Genomic DNA, 20,107 nt, shown 5'->3' with positions numbered 1-20,107 from the left:
TGCAATGTTTTCCTTATCGCCATTGGACTTCCTCTCCGCCGCTCAAAGCCGCTGCCGCTGCTGCGTCTCCAGCCACTTCCTGCACACAGCCACGGTTCTCCAGGCAAGTGGCCATCGCGGCGAGAGGGGACACAAGATGAGGTACATTCCGGGTTTTCTTTCGGTTTTTCTTAAGAGATAGATTGCGGCTAAACTCGTCACCTCCACATCCCCTTGTGGCGTTAACATTACGCAGATTTGTGGTCCTCATTTAAAGTCCTAGCGGTTTTGTCCAGCGTCTTGTATCCACTGTTGTCTGCGCTAAGTTGGGGGGTCTTCGGTTGAGACGTCAATTGTTGCCACGAATGTCTTGGTTTTGTTTAGTTTTAATAGAATGGCCTCATATACCGGTAATAACGTTGACCTAAGGTGTATCTACAAATTGTTGTGCGCTTGCTCCAGCTAACGGTCATCGTTATGTTGACGCTTGTCAGGCTGGTGTTCATACAGTAGCCGCTGTATTCATGATACTAGCTAGCGTACTTCTCTCTCTCTCTCTCTCTCTGTCCTACGTCGGAATTTTTCTACCCAAGTTCCCAACCTGGATGCTTTCGACGTATCGACCTGTTTATCGGGCCGTCATTAAGCGTCTCCATATAGTGTTTTCCCCTCCACCGTTGGTTGTTAAACTACATTTAAAGTTAGCGCAACATTATGTGTCAACCTGCTAGCTAACGTTAGGTGGTCGACATCGGTAAAGTTGTTTGAACGTTAGCTCACTCATAATCAACAGAGATATGCGCCAAACTGCACATGTTTGTTATTCCACGCTTTCCGTCGCATAGGAACGCGTTTGAGTACAAAACGCAAATGGTAACCGAAACTTGCCCCAAAAATACCTCAAAGTCAGTCAACAGCAGCCTCATTGTGTACTGTGGGTAGCGGGGGGAGAGACAAATTTAGCGTGCATTATTTCTGGGTGTACCCGCCCTGCGTTTCAAGGACGTGAGGGTACAACAATGGGCATCCATCGGGTCCCTTTCTGTGCGTGTTTTATCAAGTCAGGACATCAGCCAAGTATTGATTTTGTCTGCGCCGCGTCTTGCATAATCTTTCCTGCCTGTTATAAATTTCAAAAGTGTGATGTGAGAAAGGGGGCGGTCCAATAGTTGTTGCACTTTGTCGCTTTGGAATCAGCAGCGTTGGAACTTGGATGTTACCTAAAGAGTTACAGGTTGTCTGTCTGTCTAAGAAGGAAACATCTTATTAGTTAGTTATGTTTGTTGATTACAAAAACTGAACTATGAGTATCCAGTACCAGCCATAGCAGTTACATCATCAGTTTCAAAAATTAACAATCGGCAACTCAAAATTGTAAAAGATTTCCCCAAATTTGGCGTGACCATTTCAGTCACAATTGCTCCTTGCAGTCAAGTCATCTGCCTGCCAAACTGGCTCAACGTGTAAGAAGTCTTACTTCCACATTTTAATAGTTTGTTATTTTTGTTAATTACAAAGACTACATTATGTGTCGTCTGGTACCAGTCATTGCAGTGACATCAGCAGTTTGAAAATTAACAATCAGCAAGTCAACATTGTGAAAGATGGACCGTTTCCCCAAACGTCTTCAGGACAAGTGAGCTCTCGACGTCATCATTTTACCCACACTTGGTCCTTGCGGTCACGTCACTTTGCCTGCCAAGCTGACTCACCGTGTAAAAAGTCTTACTTCTGGTTCTGATGGAAGCCGTGCGATGGCTCTAGTATTGCTTCACCTTTTGATTAGAAACATTTCCTCTTATCAGAGCTGCTCTCTGTACTCAATGGGTTCTAATTGTGCAAATATAGGGGGGATATTTACAACAAGGTAACACAAGGTGATTTGCGATCACGATTCATCATGTGGAGTCTATTTTCGTGTGTGTTTATTGACGGTTTTGCGTCAATATAAGCTTTGACAACGCGTTGTATGTGACTTGAACTGACTGAAGAACCATTTTGTCATTGTCCAGGAACAAAAACCCTTGGGAGGCTACGTGAGGCTGGTTTTAGGGGAATCGCCATGCCATAAAAGCAAAGGACTGACTTGGGACTGACACTTTGTCTTTTGTTTTGTTTGCGTTATATATATATTTTCCCCCTTTGTCTCCACTCGTCCTAATGTTTTGTCATTTTATTTTGACGATAACGAACAATGGTTGTCAATATTAGTCGGGTGTAAAAAGGAATCACGCTGCTTCGTGGAGATCTGGTTATGTCGCTCCTCGTATCTTCCCCTAATTTATCAGATAAAAGACAGCAATAGAAGTATCAAAGGTCTTGAAGAAGCCCTTACACTTATCAAAACTTGTGGCATTAATCAGCTTTTCGCCAGTGCTTATCATACACAGCGCAGCATGTGTGCATAGTTTATTTTAAAGTCACATGTTTAGCCTGTTTTGTTTGTTTTATTCTTATGCATTTACCTTTTTGTAATTATTTAAAGATTTTATCATGTATGTGGTGTAGCTGATCTGCTACTTATTGTTTCATTGCATCCAGTGGCTCTAAGGTGTGTTTTTTTTTTTTGCTCATGTGACCTTTGTAAGGGAAAAACACGTCTGCAATGACTGATCTTGGTTGTTGAAATCTTGTCAGCATGTTATAAATATCACTACACCATTGACAATTAGCTGTGCAAGCTGAGAAATCCTCAGATCAAAAACCCTAATCTGATTTTATTGCCATCTAGTTAGCATTTCCCATCTTCACTGGATTAACACTGACACAGAATTCAAAACTGGAAAACATTTGTTTTGCTTTTTTTTTAAATGACGCAATACCTCTGAAATGGACTGATGGGAAAAGAAATGTGTTTGTTTTTTGTCTTGACCACAATCTCTTGAATTCAAGCACTGAAGAAGGAGAATGATCTTAAGGAGATTTCAGGGATAAAGTTCCAAGACTGAAATTTGGACTTGTAGCAATTATTTTTTTTTGTTGTTGTTGTAAATGAACCTGTAAATTGCTGCCTAATTTGTCAAGCTGCAGAAGACTTTTTTTTTTTTTTTTTTTTTTGCCTGTGACACTTTCTGCCGTCCACGTTGAGCAGTGAAGATGCGGTCGCCAGAGCCGTCCTCTCCGTCCACAGCGGAAGCTCTTCTTCACGGCCAGTTTGCCAGCTGGGGCTCGGGTGGCGGCGGCGGCTCGGGCGGCAACAGCAGCGGTAGCAGCAGTAACAATAACAGCTGCCCCAACAGCCCCGGTGGTCCGGGGGGGCTGTCCCCCGCCGCCTCCCCCACTCCATCTCCAACCTCCAACTACGCCCTGACCCTCACCCACACCCACATACACGTCCAGCGGCTGTCGCCCAGGCCGGGGAAGGAGGCCCGACTCCTGCTGCCTTTGTCAGAGCTGGTGGGCTGCAGCTGCCCCCGCGCCCCCGCGCCCCCACTCCTGGTCCTGTACTGGTACCCGCCCGGCAAACGGCGGAAGGGGGTCTCCCGGCGGAGGCAAGTGAGGGCCTACCTGGCCGAGAGCAGGGCAGAAGCGGAGAGGTGGTCGGCCGCCGTGCAGTGTCTACTCAGAGATGTGCCCGTGACTGTTGACACAGGTGAGACGCTCGCTGACCTTCTTTCTTTCTAACATGTTGCTGAAGCTGCTTTGAGAGGATTCGTCCCCGTTGATTCAGGTTTGAAGCCTGTGTTCTGTCTGTGTTATGGACAACAACAGCAACAGGGGGCGCACTGCTGTCTGCTCCAGTCGTGACGAAGGCACTTGATGACAAACAATGAGATGTTAATAGCAAAGTCTCTTTTGTTCACTGGGTGAATTTACACAATGTTGCCTGGATTTATGCTTCCTTTGTAAACATGAGTTATAATTAGCTTGACACTCACACTGACCTGGCTGGGACCAGACCTCCTTTTTTTTTTCTCACAGAAGTCACAGGTTGTGTTTTGCTGTAATTCCGTAGATGATGTAGCTGTTTTCTTGCAGTTCCACAGAGACTGAAGATATATACATACATATATACATATATACATATATATATATGTATAACGTGTGATTTTTTTTTTTCATATGACCTTTGTAAGGAAAAAACACGCCTGCAGTGACTGACCTTGGTTGTTGAAAGTCTCATTAGCATGGTATGAATATTGTGACATCATTGACAATTAGCTGTGGAAGCTGAGAAATCCTCAGATCAAACCCTAATAGCATATTATTACCATCTAGTTACCATTTCCCATATATATATATGTGTGTATATATACACACACATATATATGTTTGTATATATTTATGTTTTTAACATGTGCTTGACACAACTGTTCCTCTTTCTTGAGTTTATTTATCCAACGTCTGCATTTTTTTCCCACCCTTATCTCTCCTGCACACGCACTCACTCAAGCCTTCTGCGGCCCGACGCCCCTTCACACACACGCTAACCTGCAGCGTTTGCAATCAGTCACCGAGGAGGGACGCGAGCTGTGTTTACTTTCATGTGTGCGCATGTTTATAACCCTCATAACCACATTACTTCATACACGCCAACGTCATCTCGCTGCTTTCCACAGCATGTTCTTTGCTTTTAAGTATTTCACAGGCAGCTACAGTATGTTTAAACTCTTACTCCAGCTCTTTTTACCGTAATAACAAAATGACTGTGCAATACAGTTTATTTTGGTTCTAAAGAACAACTGCTGTATTATGCCACAGTGTCTTCGTAAAAGCACAAACATCAAATTTTAAAGCGTCTCTTCCTTTCTTTGACCTGTCTGCCTCGCTCTCACTTGTTTTCTTTCTCATCCCATTTATTGTCCTTTAATTATTCACTCTGAGTGACCCACTCTTTTCATTTCCACTTCTCTGTCCCTCTGTGGACAACATGGATGCGGTCCGTTGACTTTCCTGTGGATTTGCTTTGTTGTGGTGCATTACATAATCCAGGATTATCTGAGGGTGGAATCATTTCATCTTCTTCCCGCTGCAGCACTGCCATCCGTCGAGGCCATGCCACATCTATTATGTATTTATTTATTTATTTATTTTACTCCTGTGCTGCTAAAGCAGTGTGGTTCAGCCAGCCGGATGGAAAATTCATACTTTTTTTTTTTTTGCCTGCAACTGTTTTTTTTCTGTCCTTTCACATACTTGATGAACACAATTAAGATGTGAGTTTAATAACTGAGATCCATATGTAGGAGGCGCTCCCGTTCCAACGGGACTCCCATGTCGTCGTAGCTGCCTGCTGACTTGCCCAAATCTCTCTCTCCTGTTAACATTCACGTATCTGCTCTCTATTATTTTCTCCCTCCTTGCAGAATTTTCAAGAAGTCTGCTACCTCGTCCCAGGCGACTACTGTTATTGGTCAATCCCTTCAGTGGGAGGGGCCAGGCAATGCAGTGGTGTCAGACCCACATTCTGCCAATGATCAGAGAGGCCAACATCAGCTACAACCTCATACAGACAGGTAACAAAACAGGCCCCAGGCACTCACATGAGACCAATGAAACATGGATGTGAAGTATATATATATCAATGAATAACACTTGTTGCCTCAATAATGACTCCTTAGAGCGGCAGAATCACGCCCGGGAGCTGATCAGAGAGATCTCGCTGCCAGAGTGGGACGGCATCATCATTGTGTCGGGAGATGGGCTGCTGCATGAGGTCGGTCATTTTCCCCTTTTCTTGAAATGCCATAAAAGAATCCATGAGGCAGTCTTACACTTTGTCCTTTTCATTTTGTGTCTTTTAACCACCGGTCCTCATCATTTTAACACACTCTGCAGGTGATTAATGGACTGATGGAGCGTCCTGACTGGGAACAAGCAATAAAAACGCCCGTCGGCATTCTGCCCTGTGGTTCTGGGAACGCCTTGGCTGGCTCCATCAACCACAATGCAGGGTGAGCTGCTGTCTGTGTTTCAACACTCTCGACGGTCAGAAAGTCAAAGTTGAGGTTAATCTTCAACAAACACCACTGTTGTGTAACGTCTGTCGTCTCTTTAAGCTGCTCAGACTCCGTCTCGTATTGTCTGCTGCTGCTGCTGCTGCTGCTGCTGTTGTTGTTTTTAATTTAAATTTCCCCCTCAGGTATGACATGTGCCTTCGGGAGCCGCTGCTGTTGAACTGCTGCTTCCTACTGTGCCGCGGTGGTGTCAAACCCATGGACGTGGTCTCCGTGACAACCAGCCCCCCTACGTCAAACAACAACCGATCGGCAGCACCGAGAAGACTTTTCTCCTTCCTGTCTGTCGCCTGGGGCTTTGTGTCTGATGTGGACATCGAGAGTGAGAGGTTGGTGTTTTGTTTGGTTTTGTTTTTTCCTTTTAGTAAGCGTTGTTAACCCAACCTCGAAATCAGGGGTTGGCAAACTTTTTGACTGGTGGGCCACAATGGCTTCTAAAATGTGACAGGGGGGGCCGGAGCAGCAGCAGATGGATGGAGTGTTTTGGTGAGCCACCTCATAGGAGAGGAAATTACATCATGGGATATGTAGAAAACATGATTTAATGTCAATTTAAAATGAACCAAAGCAAAGTTCCAACAAAACCAAAGTGTCTTTGAAGCCTCACAGTATTTAGCTCTTTATTGAAACGACTCTTAAAACACTGAAAAAAATGGATGAAATACCGCAATTTTATTGCTTACTTCCTTTTAATATAATTTCTTCAAGTTCGGCGGGCCGGATTAAAAAGCTTAACGGGCCGCATATGGCCCCCGAGTCATAGTTTGCTTTGCTCTAAACCATACAGTTGCTTATCATATATTGGGAAGATTTTCATGTGTGATATTTAAAAAATAGGGAGTCAAGAAGATTAGAAGTGAAACCCATTAGTGGTATAAACTCCCTTTTTTTTTAACATTTAATGCGGCCGAAATAATCATCTACAGCTCTAAAGATTCACTAAGTGATATTTTCTTATGTGAAGCTCACCTCTTGTGTAATTTGACACTACAAAAGGAGCTGAAACATCAGATAAAATGCCTGCTTCTGTCTTTTTTTTTTATCAGATAAATGTCATACAAGTATTTCAGTCAAAGGGAACGTTACTAATTTGGTTTAATTTCTTATGGCTGAATTGTAGCTGATTGGCTCTCAAAGCTCCTCCAAAGGGGTTTTACTTGTTTACAGTATTGACGCCTTTGGATGTGATTTAGCGCTGTACAAATAAAAGTTGATTGATCTCACTTTGAAAAAAAAACCCCTCCCTGGCTGCAGGTATCGTGGCCTGGGCTCCGCCCGCTTCACCCTGGGAACTCTGGTGCGCATCGCCTCCCTCCGATCCTACAAGGGTCGCCTGTCCTACCTGCCGCCCTCCATCTGCGCCTCCTCGCCCGACGCCACGCCCCCTCCGGCCCGCAGGCCCCTCTCCCGCAGCATCACCGAGGGCCTGGAGGGCTTCTGCCGGACCCCCATCCACCGCACCTGCTCCGACATGGGCATCAGCGAGCAGCGGAGCCTGCGGCTGGACGAGGGCGAGCGGGAGAGGGAGGAGCGGCAGCTGGAGCGGGAGAGGCGGCGGGAGAGGGCGAGGGGGGGCGGGACAGGCGTGGTGAGGGCGAGCAGCCTTGCCGAGGACAGGGAGAGAGAGAGGGAGGGCGAGGTGGAGATGGAGGCCGAGGCGGAGGAGGAGAGGTCGGGGACGAGTTCGGAATCCAACGAAATGAGGGACGAGTGCGGCGGCGGGGGGGGCAGGGCGGAGGTCAGAGGTCGCGACCCCGGCGAGATGGAGGAGAGAGAGAGAGAGCCAGCGTACGCCAGGGTGGTCAGGGCGGGCAGCGAGGGGGACGTGGCGGGCGGGGAAGAGCCCGACGGTGCGTTCACTTACCAGGACAGGCTGCAGGACGTCCGGGCGAATCTGAGGAAGAACTCGGCGCCGTCCAGCCAAATCGCCAACGCCCTCCTCGGCCAGGCGGCCGACGCCGACTCCTCCGACTCCTCCTCCTCGTCCCCGTACGGCGTCAGCGAGGCGGACCTGAACGGGAGCTACTACCAGAAGGAGCCGTACCCGCTGGACGTGTCCCGGGAGCGAGCCCTCACCATCTCCTCGCCCTTCCGCCACTCGCCCTTCTCCTACAAGCCCAAGACGCTGGACCAGAACCAGAACGCCTCGCGGCCGAGGCCCCTCTCCCTCCTGCAGCAGTCCCACTCCAACTCCCTGCCGCCCAAGTTCCCCTCGCTGTCCCTGTCCCTCTCCCCGACGCCACCCTCCTCCCCCTCCTGCGCCTCCCCCCACTCCTCCTCCTACCTCGTGCCCCGGCCCAACACGCCCAACTCCACCTCGCCGTCGCCCTCGCTGCGCACGCCGTCCTCGTCTTTCAACTTCGACCTGGCCGAGCCGGCGGGGCCGCAGAAGAACCGCCCCTTCCTGCTGCCGCCCAACGTCCCCAAAGACGACCTCCTGCCCCCGCTGGACCAGCCCCTCCCCACCAGAGACTGGGTCACCATCGAGGGCGACTTCGTCTTGGTGCTGGCCCTGTACCAGACCCACCTGGGCGCCGACCTCCATGCCGCGCCCCAGGCCCGGTTCGACGACGGCCTGATCCACCTGACCTTCGTGAGGGCGGGCATCTCCAGGGCCACTCTGCTCAGACTCTTCTTCGCCATGGAGAGAGGAAACCACCACTCGGTCAGCTCGCCCTACGTGAGTCACGTGACCTGCAAGGCCTTCAGGCTGCAGCCGCTCTCCACCAAGGGGACGCTGACCGTGGACGGAGAGCTGGTGCCCTACGGGCCACTGCAGGCACAGGTAGGAACAGCGGGTGGGGGGGCCTAAATCAGGGGTGTCAAACTCATTTTAGCTCACGAGCCAATAGAGAAAAATCAATTCCTAAGTGGGCAGGAAGGGTAAAAAATGATAATAACTTAAAATAACAACAACTTGACATTGTTTTCTTTGTTTTACTTTGGTTGTGTTCTTGGAACACTGTGCATGCACTTTTCTCTTTTTTGACAGAAACTCTTTTGGCCAATGAGGGTGGCAAATAGGAGACATAATAGGGTAGCTAGGAAGACAAGGTAGCTTCAGAGTGGCAAAAACATGTTTGTGGGCCTGATCCAGCCCCCGGGACGCATGTTTGACACCCCTGCCCCTGAAATGAACTGTAATGACGGAACAAAGTTTTCTATTATCAGTTGTGGTTAATAGACATGAACTATTTTTAAAATAAATTAATTAAACAACAGGTGAGTTGGTAATCTTACCCAGTGCTAGCGTGGATTCTAAATTATGTTTAGATGTTTTAGGAACCTTTATCTTTCCATTAAACTAATATATTTCTTATCTTGTGGGCGTATTGAGGATTATAATTAAAAAGTAAAGAGCCTTGTAGTTTATTACTCACCCACTTATTATCATTCACATGGTTGATAATGGCAAGGGATTTTTTTTTTTTTTTTTACCTTGCAACAATATGTTGTGTTCAGCACAATTCCCATGAGCTTCTACATGACAGGGTTCAAAGACTGTGAAATTAGCGTCACATTGATGCTGATCGGAACACGTCTTTTTTATTGTTTGTTTGTTTTTCCTGCAACTCTCAGGTTCATCCCTCCATGGCTCGTCTCATCGTGGGCGACTCCGGAGTGAGGATTACCAGGTTCTAATCAGGGGTCTGTCGAGCTGATTGACGGACACAGCACTCTACTGAATGATGTAATCTCTGATGTTATCTATACTCTTAAAGAGAGAGAGGAGTGTCAGGGAGCGTTAACATAGCCTGGATTGCAGAAACTGGTTTTCCTGGCTTTAATGAAAGGGATGGCACACCAAGCCACACGTCGCCAGAGAGCGACTACAGGGATTAATAGTGAATTTAACAATGTTGGGGGAGAAAAAAAAAAACATGCGCCTCATTGCACAGCTGTTGGATTATGCCATGCATACCGTGAGAAGCATGAACAGTGCACAGCCTTGGATGGAAAGAGGGACGAACAATTGAATGTTTATGGATTTTTTATTTTTTATTTTTTTTCCTTCGTGCAGATAGTGCATGTGTTGGATGTATACATAGTAGTATGCATGCTGAGAAGCACTACCTGATTGTTGCCTTTTAATGAGATGGATAAAATCGGACACGGATCAAAAGTGATTCCATGAATAGAAAATAGTTTGGGAGACACAGTTGTTTTTCAAACTATATAAATGTTGATTCAAATTAGCCCTCCCCCCACCCCGCCCGCCCTCTGTGTTCTGCCGTCTGAGTACCAAACCTTCCGTCCCTGATAGGAATGCCTTATCTGACACTGGACAATATGGTCGGACCTTTGTCCTTTCTTACATATATAAGTAACCCAAGTCTTTGTTATCGTTCTGCCCGTCAGACTGTCCACCTCATAAATATAGCTTCATGGTAGAGCCGCCTACCTAACGTTATCTTTTAGCACGCTACACACGTCTCAACATCGGTGAAGAAAGTTGTGAGCTAGATCTTTGCACTTTAACAACTAATTTGTTTATTCAAGTCACGTAATCCACCGTTGAACGGTGAACCGCGACTGACCTTTTTTTTTTTTTTTCATAATCTGCCTGTCTTTCTTATCCGGCGAACGCACGTTGTTGATGATATCAGACTTTTGCAACATTTCAAACTTTAAACAAGGCCTAACGAAAGGGAGCTTTTTGTTTTGTGAGTGGCTTCAGACTGTTCATTTTCTCGCAGCACTGTTCAGTGTCTAGAACATAACACTATGTCTGCTTAATTTTACTGCTAGACAAGAGAGTTCATGCCACTGCTGAATAGTACACGGTGCATTTATATTGCACGGTAATCATGTGGAAGCAGCAAAGCCTTTCACAACACTAGACTGCATTCTAACTTTATAGAATATTTAACAAGCAATCAGATGTGATGTTTTGGTCTCGTTGTAAATTAATTGGTATGAATATCCCTAGTTCATATAATATAATGAGTGGATCACATATTTTCTACACTGAAATGAACCATATGTTTTGATTTGAGCAGTCAAAAGTTTTAAGAAGTTTTCCCGATCACGAAAACACTCGAGACTCAATCAAGCACCTGCGGTGTCTTTGCATTAAACTTCAATTACGACAGATTTGTCCTTGAATGAACCCAATTTGTCGCATCGATGAATCATTTGGATTTTGTTGTTTAAAATGTCTGTTTAAGTATTTTAACAGATGTCATGTCTTAAACATTAACCTCAAGAATTTTATTTTATTATTTTTTTGCAAAACCTGCTGATACACCCGGTCTGGATGAAGGATAAATCATTACATTGTGCTAAAGATTACAATCATGTGCTGAAAGCTTTGGTCATCGTCAACATGTTGTATGTCTCAGTCACACCTGAACAAATTAATGCCTTTGTATAATAAGCCTGTAAATTATGGCTGCTGATCACAAACTGTTGGAAACTGACTGCTGAAAAGTTGAGTAAAACTCTTTGCTCACCAGGCTCTTTTTTTCCCTTCTTCTTGCTTTCAATTTCAAAACCAGCCCAGTTAGTACATTTACAATAATTTCACTGTGAATTCAACCATTAAACCTATATTCTTATTACCACAAGGAAAAGTTTGCTTATTTTCTTTCATGTGTTGTAGACTATTTTCTAAGTCAAGGAAATTTGTTCTTTTACAAACTCTTTATATTTAGTAGAATTATTCTATCTAGCCCCTACAATTCTAAATATATTTCCTTCTGATTTATTAGTAAAAGAAAACAAAGAAAACAAAAACAAAACGAGTAAACAAAATATATATAAATAAAGTATTTTCACTTTTGACAATTGTCTGCTATTTAATATGAACTTTTTCCAAAAGTTACAATAATTAACGTTTTTGTTATATTTACTAATAGCGGACTCTATGGTATATCAAAAACTTTATTGAAGGAACCATATTTTAATCATATATAATTTGCTATATTCATGGTTTCATGGTCCACTTAATTAAATGCCAAAGTAAAATTCCCTATGCAACTAATGTACAATATAAATAAATAAATAAAAAACTAAGTAAATTAATGTTTTTACATTTGAATAACGGTCAACATCTCCATCCATCGAGGCATTTAGTTGAGACTTCCTGTGAAGACTTCCTGTGAAGAGATGTCTGCCGCCGCATCAGCGAATAACTTTCCTCCTGTGTGAGGAACATGACATTGGCTGTGAGAGATGGATGGATTAGCCAAGTAAATTGATTATCAAATGCTAGCCCTTCTCTGCACATGTATTTGCTAGGATTGATTTTCTTCTCACCCTTTCAACTGGGCAAGTGACCGGATATAGACCAACCAAAAGTTCAACACGATTTCCGGTTTAGCCACCTTCTTTGTCTCCGACCCAATACGACCCGATTACGAGGAGTTGGAATATTTTCTACATTTTCTTTTAGGGGTATATTATCACATATATCCCTAGATTTCTTATATTGAATGACAGTCGACTCTGAAATATTTATGCCTAAAAGTAAAGCGCCGAAAATGGATGACCTGGACTACAGTAAGTGGACTTCGTTATTAGCCGTTTTGCACAGGCTATCGCTAGCCAGTTGCGGCTACTGGCTGCTGGTTTATTTGCTCTGGTGTGACACCTTGACGAGTCCGACAACGATGGTAGCGATTGTCGACTCTGCTTATGTCCCCGTCTTCATTAAGACGTGCGTGCGGTTGTTGGCGTTAGTGAACCAGAATGAAGTGGGAGACGAGCTACACCCGACGCATTGGCTCAGTTCGACGTCAGCTAAATATCGATCACTTCTCCGGATGCTGCTGCTGCTGCTGCCGCGAGCCTTGCGGTTCCGTCTCATGTCGCCGTGATGTGAAATACCATTTAAGCATCCAGTTGATGCATTGCTTGTGAGTTTCGGTTACGGTCTGGCCTAGTGGATGTCTGTTGCTACACCTTCGTCCCAGTTGCTGCGACGACCAGTGTGAATCAAACAGCCCAGTTAATCCAGACTGTGGGCGTGGTGGGTGTTGGAGAACAGCTATTCCCTCAGCTGAGTAAACACGCCGCTCCTGGGCACTGCCAATTACTTCAGGTGGCGAACTGCTACCATCACGAATCATGATGCAAGTCTGGATTTAATAATAATGATAATAACTACAACGACGCAAATGAGTAGATTTTTGTCTAAAAATACACATCTCTAAAGTGTTTCAAGGGATTTAAAACCACTCCGGTCCTAATCCACTAAAATAAAATAAATAAATAAATAACCCCCTTTTTTGCGCAGTCAAGCTTAGTCTAAACCTCTAAAGCAGTTCCTGGAAAATGGGTAATGGGTATCATGAAGTGGGCAGAAGGACACATGTTTATTTGTGTTTGTTTTCTAGATTTTATGTGGGCTATTGTGTATTGGAGCGTGTGTATTTTTGAAAGCATTTATGAATTTCCAAAGAAAAAGTCACATCCTAAACATTTTTATGAATGGAAATGCTTTTGTTAAGATCTCAGTCTAGACAAACCATGTTATGCATCAACTTGCTGCCCATATCCTTACTTTGTGCAAACCATTTTTCGGTTCCTCTCTTAATCTGTGACGGTCTGGAATAGTTTTAGACAAGCCTAGATTGTCTAATTTCCAGGGCACTTTCACTCATCATTCTCCTTTCCCCCCGCCCCATCCAGTCCCGGTAGACCTGAGCCCAGAGGAGCGCTCTGAGCTCGAGGACATCCGGAGGAGAAAGGGCGTCCTGTTGCAGGAGATCCAGAGGCTCAGGGAGGAACTGAGAGAAGCTATAATGGAGGTTGAGGGCTTGGAAGCAAGCACAGAGGGCAGGTGAGAAAAAATACATCAGTGATACATCAGTGACATATGTAAACACCAATACTGAGATGTTGTGCAAATACCAGCAATGTGCTTGTCGCAATGGCAATAGAAACAAGTCCGTCAAATTTCCAATGATAAATCTGATTTGTTTTGGTTTGGGTTTTTTGTTCTTTGTTCTTTGACCCCGATAATACTGACTGCCAGGATTGCATCATCAGAGTTTCAAATTGTTCAATTTGTTTAGTGACTACTTTTGGCTTACAAGGCGGTGGAATGAAAGAATGGTGCCATATAAACACTCCAGACCCTGAACTCTCTGTCTACAAAGCCCAAAAAAATCTCTTTAACAGGCCCATTAACTTGTATAGATTTATGAATATGTGTGAAGTCATTTGGTGGAGGGAAACTACTACATGTGTAGCATCATTTTTTAAATTATTATTATCAAAAGGGAGGCCTTGTTTGTCTGCTAAGAGAGATGTTTTTCTTCTCATACTTTGCTTTTGGGCCTCTTGCAGCAAAACCCTACAAAAAAGCAGGCATGTGGCAATGGGAAGGAAAAAATTCAACATGGACCCCAAAAAGGTAAATTAAAAAAAATACACACACACATCCATCAATTCTGGCCTGCTTTGTAGTGATTGAACTATACAATGACGATTCTCTCTGTAGGGCATCGTATTTCTGGTGGACAACGAGCTGCTCAGACACACTCAAGAAGACATCGCCCAGTTTCTCTACAAAGGAGAGGGCCTCAACAAGACAGCAATAGGAGATTACCTTGGAGAAAGGTAAATGTTTAAAAAAAAAAAAAAAGAAAAGTTCTTCACTTTCTGTGGCTTACATGTAAAGTTTAAGCCTCGTCTCTCTGTGCTTCTACCCTTCAGGGATGATTTCAACATCAAAGTTCTTCAGGCATTTGTTGACCTGCACGAGTTCACTGATCTGAACCTTGTCCAGGCCCTCAGGTAAGTCGATTAAATATGAAAGAGAGGGTAAAAGAATTGACATGCACATATTTCATGATGCATTTGTTCTCTTTAAACTGTTTTACAGGCAATTTCTTTGGAGCTTCCGTTTGCCTGGAGAAGCCCAGAAGATTGATAGAATGATGGAGGCCTTTGCACAGAGATACTGCCACTGCAACCCTGGCGTCTTCCAGAGCACTGGTAAAAACACACACAGTACACACTGCATTCGGCTGAGTGGTGTTATTGACCAAATAGACCACTTTAACTTATTTTAGGAGGTATTTTATGCAGCCAGGATCCTTTATTAGTTTAAAGCCGCAGGATATTTTCTATCTGTCTCTAGAGCTTTGAGAATTTGTGCCTTATTAAGAACAAAACCCAGTGAAGTGCATCTCCTGTTTGCAGACACTTGTTACGTGCTGTCGTTCGCCATCATCATGCTGAACACGAGCCTTCACAATCCCAACGTGAGGGACAAACCCGGCTTGGACCGCTTCATCTCCATGAACCGGGGAATCAACGAGGGAGGGGACCTGCCCGAGGATCTGCTCAGAGTGCGTACCACCCTGGATGGTTTCAGCCTTTGTAGGACAGCCGTGCCCGTCGGCTAACTCGACTCTCTCGTGGTCTCATTTTCTAAGAACCTCTACGAAAGTATTAAAAACGAGCCCTTCAAGATCCCCGAGGACGACGGCAACGACCTGACGCACACCTTCTTCAACCCGGACCGGGAGGGCTGGCTCCTCAAACTCGGTGAGTCGGGGGTGGGAAGTTTTGTTAGGTTTCTGTAAAGTTTAAAGGTTCAGTGTGTAATACTTGGAGATTCTGAAGAAGAAACAGCGACACCAAGTGGCCACATTTTAGATTGCAGCGTATTTTACTCTCCCTCCCCTTCCTGAGCTTGCCAATAAACTACGGTGGCCTTCGCACCCAAACCTGGGTACCTCGTCCGCCTTCTTATACACTATCAGTCAAAAGTTTGGACGCATCCTATGAATTTAATGTCTTTTCTTTCATTCTGATGACTATTGAAATTGCAGTTTCTCACTGAAGGCATCAAAACCACATATGAACACACATGGAATTATGTAGGAAACAATAACAGTGTAAAATAACCCAAATACGTTTTATATTCAAGTTCTTCAAAACAGCCACCTTTCATAAAAAGCATATTTAGAGTTATTTAAAATGTTTTTCTTTGCTGCATAATTACATCTTCCTCATATTTTTGATGTCTTAAGTATCTATCAACAACGTAGGAAGTACTAAAGATAAAAACTCCAAACTTTTGACTGGTATAATGTATATATGAGAACTGTTCTAAGTGTAGGAAAACCAAATTCATTTCACTGTACTGCGAGTATACAGGTTTATTAATGTCTTTATGGGCGGCATATTAAGTTTTTACCAATATAAAAATCATAAATCAAGCCAAGTATCACACACTGGACCTTTAAGGCGAGGGGAAATGTATGTAGGGTGAAGGAAACTCTTTGCGTCCGACTGTTCTGACTGTTGGTCTCTGAGGTTCTTCACTTTGCCTTCACTCTGCGTTCTCAGCTCACAGTGTCCAAGCATTCCAACACGGCCAGAGACTCACTTCCTTGCGCCACGTCGGTCTAAAAACAAAACAAAAAAATCTGAGTGTTTTCTCCTGCATGGCGAAGCCTGTGATCCCCTCCGTGTAACTAATATCATTTTTTTCTCCTCCTCCCTCTTTGTCTCTGTTCTGTGGTCGCCCTCTCGTGTGTCTCTAAATCCTCCGGTCCCTCCACTTTATCTCTCTGCTTCCTGCAATTTCCGCCCTGTTGTTGCTGCTGCTGCTGCTGCTGCTGCCGCTGCCGCTGCTTCTTTTTTCAGGAGGTATGTATCAGAACTCTTGCAGCTCCAATCTGTCATAAATTTAGACGTGCGTTGTGTAACGTCGTAGATATTTTGGAGCAGTATCCATTGAGCCGCGACCTCCCGAGGAATTGTTCCTCTCCTCTGACTCATGGGTGCGAATGTGCTCTTTCTTTTTTCCCTCAGGGGGACGAGTGAAAACCTGGAAACGACGATGGTTTATCCTCACAGACAACTGCCTTTATTACTTTGAATACACCACAGTAAGTGTCCAACACTGTCACCTCTTGATGAGGCTGAATAAATTTTGATAAAACTGTTTTGTTGTTATTATTATCATTATTATTATTGTTTTTTTTTATTTCTTTGAAGAATATATGGCCAGATTTTCTTGTTTTTATTGCTGCACCACTGAGGATTAAATTAACCAAAATAAAATAAAGCATTGGAAATGTCATAGATTTTAGTAAACAACCCTTTTTAATTGATTTTCTAAGTTTTAATATAAATGCATTAGTTGATGCATTAGCATTATACCTTTTTAAAGTGAATGCATGTTTTCCCCCAACAGGACAAGGAACCGCGAGGCATCATTCCTCTGGAAAATCTCAGCATCCGAGAGGTGGAAGACCCGAGAAAGCCGGTAGGTTGCCGCACTCTCACTGAATTTATAATAACGGCAACATCGACGCCGCGGTCGCTCACGCGCCTCCTCCATCTGTTGCCGTCCAAGAACTGTTTCGAGCTCTACATTCCCAACAACCGCGGTCAGCTGATCAAGGCGTGCAAGACGGAGGCTGACGGACGGGTGGTGGAAGGGAACCACAATGTGTACCGCATCTCTGCCCCCACACCCGAGGAGAAGGACGAGTGGATCCACAGCATCAAGTGCGTGCAGGAAAAAAAACACCGATCTGATGTTTGTCATCTTGCCTTGAGGAGCCGTTACTCATTGCCAATGTCTGCCTGTCTGTCTGCCTCCCTCCCTCCCGTCCAGGTCTGCTGTCAGCGTCGACCCCTTCTACGAAATGCTGGCCGCCAGGAAGAAGCGTATATCACTGAAGAAGAAGGAGGAGCAGCCGTAGATCAGTCTTTTCATCTTCTCCTCATCTTCCTTCACTTCCTCTCTCACGTCTGCTTCCAAACCTGGACATGTTTAGCTTCCTCGCTCCGAACCCTTTTAATACTTAACTTCCGTTCCGTTCCCTTCTTTTCTTTTCTTTTCTTTTTTTATCCTTCCTTATCTGTTTCCTCAGCCTTTTGAAAGTCACATTCAGTGAAGGTCTGTGGCCACCTCTTCCTCTTCTTTTGGATCTTGAATCACAGCCTGTTAGACTGCAGTCCAACAACACTGTCCGTCCACACTTCCTCTCTGCACACCATCTGTGTTTGAGCACAGAGTCTGACTAATTCACTCGTTTTTTTTGTTTTTTTTTGTGAAACTCATGTTGAGTGTATAGAAGGAACACATTCTAATCTAAACTGTCATCAGCGTTAGCGTCACGTGATCTGGTCACACTGAAGGCTCCCAGTGGCTTCACTTCTCATGGAGCCCTGCTGTCACACTTTGCTTTAGATGATATTTCTTAAACTCTTAACAAAATGTGAAGTCCCAATTTAAAAACCCCAGATCGTTTCTTATCGTCATTACTATCGTCAGTTGGTGTTGATCAGGACGGAGGAATGCAGTTCAGATGACGGTGATGAGAACAAAGCAGCGACAGTTTGCAGCATCCGCTCGTGGGCTCTACCTGCAGCAGCCTGCGGCACCGGCTCTGACTCAGACATCGGCGTCGATGATGGAAAACGTCCTCGTCCGTCGCTACCAAATGGCCATTGGCGTTGGTCTTCTTGTTTTAGCCTCGAGGCTAAACGTGCACAATCCACACACGCCCCTCCCCGCTTCCACATGGCTGCTCGTTTCAGATCACCGAAGCAGCAGAATTTCTTCCTTTAGCTCGCTTGCGAAAACGCGTCCCCGTCGCCGAGCCGCTGCTCTTATGAAACTGGCCGCTCCGCTGCCCCGCAGCGGCAAACAAGCGCGACTTCTCAGATCAGATGTTCTCAGACGTCCCTCTTCGGCCTCCCTCCTGCTCAACACTGCGCCTCCGTCACGACTCATCAGTCAGACACACGAACCCGAGTCTGTGCGCCCGCAGCGAGTTTCAAGGAACCACACAGGCAGCTCATTCCGATGTATTTCTGTAAATAGATGTTAGCATATTTGTTTATGATATACATAGAAATTTTAATTTATTCTTTATCTTTTACCGAGACCAGGTTTTTTTTGTACGAGCTACTGTAGGACTGCATGTTGACAAGTGGAGGTGTAGGTACTACTGACGCACCTCCGGTCATGCTAGTGCACTGATTTTTAAACTAAGTTGTTAGTGTTCCCTGTTGACTTGGAAATTGCAGCTTTCAATTAAGGTTAAGTCATTTTTTTTATTTGCGTAGAATTATTTGGCGGAATTGTAGCTTCTAAAATGAGAGGACCTTAGAGACGTCGAGTAGCCGGATAGTTTCTGTTTTCTCGGCCAACGTGGGATAGGAACAGAGTTTTCACACTGCGATGACCCTTCATCCGCCTCCTGCTTCATTAGGCGCTCGTTGTCGCCTCGAAACGTTTTTGAAAGCTCGGATCGGATTATTCCGTCACATCACGGTGACGAGTGCAAAGTGACAACACGGAACACTAACAACAGAGCTTTGATTCGTTATGAAATAGTGAAAATATCCTGCTGCAATGAATCAGTTTAGATTTGTGTCCAGTGATAGATTTGCTTGGCATCCAGTTCATAAACTTATGTCTAGTAGTTTATCGGATTGGTTTTGTAGGTGGAAGTTTATGACCCTTTTTTTTTTGCACTTTATTTAATTTCGCATTTTATTGAAAATGCTGTTGCTCCCTCTACTGGTCATCCACACACACACACACACACACACACGCCGCAATATGGTAAATGACGAACCATGTCAAACGCCACCTACTGGTCAGTTTAGCTACTAGCAGCATCCGCGCCTGACTAGCATGTACTGTAGTGTGCTTCATTTGTTCACCCGATTAAAAGTGTTGTTAGTAGCCGGGTGGGATGTTTCCTCTGATCACAGCAGACCTTAATACAGCACAGCAGGTGATGGATCCTCGATGTACAGGTCTCACTATGCTGTTTGTTTTCTTCTCTTGCTTCATCAGCTTGAGACAGGCCTCACTGTTAAACTCCACGCTGGTGCTTCGACGTCACCACGTGGACTATATGCAGGCTGACACTCTCTGGATGTTCTTGAAGTGCAAAGTTGCCAAAAAAGAAAAAAAAACTCGTTGGAACTGCAGGTTTCCGCTGGAACAAAGGAATGAATGAATGAATCGAAAGGATCTGACTGCAACTGGGCCTATTTCTGAGTCTTATGACCCCACAGTCACCTCTTACAGAAAAGTGTTATTTTGAATTTATTTATTTTTTATTTACTGTGAGATAAAGATGGACTGTCATCTGTAAATGTAGCAAAAATGAAAACCACAATGCATTGGTGCCAGTAAACTACTGTGTAAAAATAAAAGGTAAACAGAGTTGCCTTGTGTG

At 44.7% G+C, this 20,107-nt stretch overlaps 2 protein-coding genes across 2 annotated transcripts; both read left to right on the top strand.

Moving 5' to 3' along the window:
* Positions 1-32: 32 nt before the first annotated feature.
* sphk2 (sphingosine kinase 2) lies at positions 33-11,393 on the top strand. The gene is made up of 8 exons (XM_076040843.1): positions 33-141; positions 1,992-3,571; positions 5,286-5,435; positions 5,541-5,635; positions 5,758-5,873; positions 6,062-6,265; positions 7,191-8,721; positions 9,516-11,393. Exons 2-8 carry the CDS (start codon positions 3,076-3,078, stop codon positions 9,576-9,578), a joined length of 2,655 nt encoding a protein of 884 aa, XP_075896958.1. The 5' UTR covers positions 33-141; positions 1,992-3,075; the 3' UTR covers positions 9,579-11,393.
* An 833-nt stretch (positions 11,394-12,226) lies between these two features.
* Positions 12,227-20,095, top strand: cyth2 (cytohesin 2). The gene is made up of 12 exons (XM_076040880.1): positions 12,227-12,437; positions 13,569-13,719; positions 14,229-14,295; positions 14,383-14,501; positions 14,598-14,678; positions 14,767-14,879; positions 15,087-15,235; positions 15,323-15,434; positions 16,710-16,786; positions 17,095-17,166; positions 17,257-17,411; positions 17,521-20,095. Exons 1-12 carry the CDS (start codon positions 12,371-12,373, stop codon positions 17,606-17,608), a joined length of 1,251 nt encoding a protein of 416 aa, XP_075896995.1. The 5' UTR covers positions 12,227-12,370; the 3' UTR covers positions 17,609-20,095.
* The last annotated feature ends 12 nt before the right edge of the window (positions 20,096-20,107 follow it).

This window comes from Nelusetta ayraudi, unplaced genomic scaffold (genome assembly GCF_046127955.1).
Source record: "Nelusetta ayraudi isolate G7.1 ecotype Tasmania unplaced genomic scaffold, CSIRO-AGI_Nayr_v1 ptg000063l, whole genome shotgun sequence".
Lineage (NCBI taxonomy): Eukaryota > Metazoa > Chordata > Actinopteri > Tetraodontiformes > Monacanthidae > Nelusetta > Nelusetta ayraudi.
Note: the sequence above shows the minus strand (reverse complement) of the source record. Positions and strands in the feature narration are given on the sequence as shown.